The 4155-nt window shown below is 47.0% G+C and overlaps 1 protein-coding gene across 1 annotated transcript; it reads right to left on the bottom strand.

The window, feature by feature from the left end:
* Window positions 1-675: 675 nt before the first annotated feature.
* POU3F4 (POU class 3 homeobox 4) lies at window positions 676-1767 on the bottom strand (the record flags this gene model as incomplete). The annotated part of the gene is made up of 1 exon (XM_081222483.1): window positions 676-1767. One exon carries the CDS (start codon window positions 1765-1767, stop codon window positions 676-678), a length of 1092 nt encoding a protein of 363 aa, XP_081078609.1.
* Window positions 1768-4155: the final 2388 nt, after the last annotated feature.

Raw genomic sequence — 4155 nt, forward strand, 5'->3', positions numbered from 1 at the left:
ATAATAATAGCAATAATAATATGGAGTGGTCGATTAGATACAAATTGTCTCACAAATATTGTGTACAGCTTATAGTAAAACACCGCAGACATTTAGAAACGCTATAGAAGTTTTAGAAAATGCAAAACTAGTCTATTGTAAAACAGATTTCACCTGAAATACAGCTGCTATAACCAAGGCGCTGAAAGGTTATTCAGAGGCACACATCTGTCTTCCCACCCCCCTCCCCCATCCCTACCCCGCCCCCAAGTTACCCCACTCCTTTCTCTTCCTAGAGAGGAGCGACCAAAAACAAAACAAAACAAAAACAAAAACAACAAAAAACCTTACTCAAAGTAAACAATATATATTGATCAGCAGAAAAGGTTGGAGGGAGCTGTTGCCTGGTGCAGGGGATATGAATTCCCCGCCTGGACCGCTTAAGGCAACTGTGTATCCGCGTTGAGAAGCCTGAATGAGTGTGTGTGTTTTCTTTCTTAATATGTTAGAATCCCCTGTTTAAAAAAAAAAAAGTGGAGGGAGGGGGAAAATAAAGAACGAACAACAAAAAAAGAGAGAGAGACAGAGAGCTAGGGAAATAGCAATTAAAAAGCTGGAGTAAAAGGAAGAGAGTGGAAGAGAAAGAGAAATCCGCGCTGCTCCCAGTGCGGCCGGTTGCTTCCTCGCTTCCTGCAGTCAGAGATCGTGGCAGGACGTGTCTGTTTTCACTGTGTGCGTGTGCGAATAAACCTCATGTGGCTGCTGATCCCCTGGTGGAGTCATTCTTTTCTCTTTCTGTCTTCGATTACAGAACCAGACACGCACCACTTCTTTCTCCAACTGGAGGCTGTCTGCCAGCGAGGAAATCTCCTGCGCGGCAGGCTTGGGACACTTGAGGAAATGCGTCTCCAGTACGCCCTTGACACTCACCTCGATAGAGGTTCGCTTCTTGCGCTTGCGGCCCTGTGCCGCGATCTTGTCAATGCTGGTCGGACTCCCTGTGGACGAATCAGCCTCCTCCAGCCACTTGTTCAGCAGCGGCTTCAGCTTGCACATGTTCTTGAAGCTCAGTTGTAAGGCCTCGAACCTGCAGATGGTGGTCTGAGAGAACACGTTGCCGTACAGTGTGCCCAGCGCCAGCCCCACGTCAGCCTGCGTGAAGCCCAACTTGATTCTTCTTTGTTTGAACTGTTTGGCGAACTGTTCCAACTCATCCGAGGTTGGTGTCTCCTCGTCCGAGTGGTCCTGGCAGTGGTGCGAACCTAGGTCGCCGTGGTCTGGGGGTTCCCGGAGCACTGGGTGTAAGCTCTGCGTGGAGGCAGAGGCCGGCGGTGGAGTGAGCCCGCCGTGCTCCAGCATGCCGCTCACCGTGAAGCCCGGCTGCGAGTACACGTTAAGGGGTTGGCTGCTCGACGTGATGGACGGATTCGGAGCCGGGCTCGCCCCCCAAGCATTCGGGTGGTTAGTGTGCGGAGAGTGGTGGGCGACGTGCGGAGAGCGGTGATGGATGATTGCGCCCAACTGTAGGTCTTCACGCCCAGGCTTCACGTCTTGCTGTTCCAGGGGGCTAGTGGCCAGTGTGGAAGACCATGGGCCTCCATCGCTCAGACTGGTCACCCAGTGATGCCCGAGGGGATGCCCATTGCTAGGAACTCCCTGCAAGTAATCACTTTGGAGAAGTTTCTGAGGGTTTCGGAAAGGACTCCCCTGCTGCATGCCCGCAGAGTCCGCATGGACCATAGAGCTGGAACTGAGAATGCTGTAGGGATTCGAGGCAGCTGTGGCCATAGTCGGTGAGGATCCCCTACTAGTTATAATGTGGCAAAGGGAACAGCTTCAGCCTTTGACATCTATGGTACAGGGGAGCCAAAGCCGCGAAAGCGAGTTACCGGCACCCGCCGAGGCCAATTGCAGCGCGTGTCGGCCTGGCCTTCCGCGGACTCGGCCAATGGCGGCGCGGGAGGCCGGGCTAGCTTTCCAAATTAGGCTGGCGAAGCTCGAGAGTTTCTGTGAGACCCAAGCAGGAAGTGAATCAATCTTTCGGCTCCATTGGCTGCCTAGTGCTGAGTGACAGGAGCTCATTTGGTTAACCCTTCCCCCCACCTCCCACCGCTCTCGGACATCGAGGATGTTAGAGGAGGGGGAAGGATGAGAGGGATGTGCGTTCGTGTGTGTGTGTGTGTGTGTGTGTGTGTGTGTGTTTGGTGGGGGATAGGGGTGAGGCGGCAAACTGGTTTTAGAACTTTTTTAGGTTACTTAGATGAACGTAAATAAAGAAGAATATTAAGAAAAAAATATAACCAGTTTAAATGTCTTATAGATTTTAGCGGATAGGGATTTTCCTCAGATTAATTTGGCGCTCTCAGTTAGTTGTGTGCGGGGGAGTGAAAAACAAAACGCCACTGCAAACTTTGAGCAAAGGAACGTCTTCGATAGGAGCCTAAATCTGTGAGACTGAAGCCCATGATTCCAATAAGAGCTATTTCAATGTGTTTAATTTCATTTTATCATTTATAAGAAACTCGATACCAAGGTCAGAAAGCATCTAAAAAAGAGATGCCCAGATCCTTCTGAAAAGATTGATTTAGGGCATGAAGCACTGGAAAATTCTGAGAAAGTATTGTAAAATCTAATGTGATACTGGCAAAATCCAGTTATTTTGAAGTTTGTTTCCTAATTCAGTTGGTTAATTGGTAGACTTGAGGGTTTTTTTTGTTTTTTTTTTACTGCTCCGCGTCAGCTCCCATCAGAGATCCCGCAAATTTTGTCAGGGGCAAGTCTTGCTGAAGTGGGTAACCCTCCTACGCACTCACCCCAGACACTCAGCGAACCCATTCCCAATAGGTACACAGGAGAATATTCATGACTACCTGCGTCCAGTGTTGTCCCCTAGGAAAATTGTTTTTAACACACACTTCTTCAACCCACCACCAATCCCACATAAGTTGAAGAAAATGGGAATCATTTAGTGTGCCCTGGAAATTCAGAGAGAGAGGGAGAGAGAGAGAGATATGACTGGAGGGTTGTTTGGCATTAAGTACCGCCTCCCCCAACCCCAGCGCCCCCCTCCCCCCGCCCCATTCCCATCAAGCTTGAATTTACTTTCAGTTTGGGAAGATGGGACTGTTTTTACATTTTGGTTAGAGGAAAATAGAGCAAAGACTTGTATTCCGCCTACGCTTTTATAAGTTCGGGAAGGGCAAGTCTATGTGCTCCACCGCCCCGTGCAAATGCGTTGCTTGTAAGCAGAGTAGGTGAAATGCAAAGATTTTAGATTTGCTCTAGCTGGGAAAAGGCAACATCGGATACCTAGCACGATCTCTGAAGTTAAAAAATGACCTTTCATTGCATAATTTTGAAGGTAACCTAGTTGCATAATTATATTTGCACTTACAGAAGACGGCATCAGAGTTCCCTTATTGGTTTAAAATTCCATTAAATATATTGCAAGAGCTCCTAGGTTAAGCTTGATTTAAATTTGCATACATTTTCATATATTTAGCAGAAATAAAAGAAGGCTTGCAGCTACCAGAAAGTCATTAAGGCATTAGTTTCTCTAAGAAGACAGATCTGAAGAAAATGCAAGAAAATGAGAAAAAAAATAAAAACAAGGTGAGCTTATTCTGACATTCCTTTATATAACTAAAAGCGTATATTTCCTGTGAAATGAGTAATTTCTTATGAGAGCACAGAGCAGTAAGAGCTTATGTTGGTAAATGTAAACTGTGTCTATTATGCAGGAAAGTCTGGCATCTGGTTGAGTTCTATTTCTTTCTCTCTTAAAAAAAAGGATAAACACTTAGTAATTATTGGTAGAGAGGATCATTTGCCATCTTCTGCCCTCTCCCTTCTCCCTCATTGAAACTGCTTTCATTTGCTGGTGTCCTATTGTAAAGGCTTATCTACTTTTAACCTAGAAATTGATTTATTCCTCTCTCACTTCCCTTTCCTCCTCTCCCCTCCCCTGCCCTCCCCTCCCTTCCCCTTCCCTTCCCTTCCCTCCCTTCCCTTCCCTTCCTCTCCTCTCTTTTCTCCTCCTGTCCTCTCCTCTCCTCTTCTCCTTCTGCCCAGGAACGTCCTTTCTTTACTGCCAACTGTGTGTATCTACCGTTGCAAGAATGTAATCTCATTTGTGCCCGAACTTTTGCTTCATGAAGAAAAAAATAACTTGTTTAA

Source organism: Mesoplodon bidens, assembly GCF_964165515.1.
Source record: "Mesoplodon bidens genome assembly, chromosome: X".
Lineage (NCBI taxonomy): Eukaryota > Metazoa > Chordata > Mammalia > Artiodactyla > Ziphiidae > Mesoplodon > Mesoplodon bidens.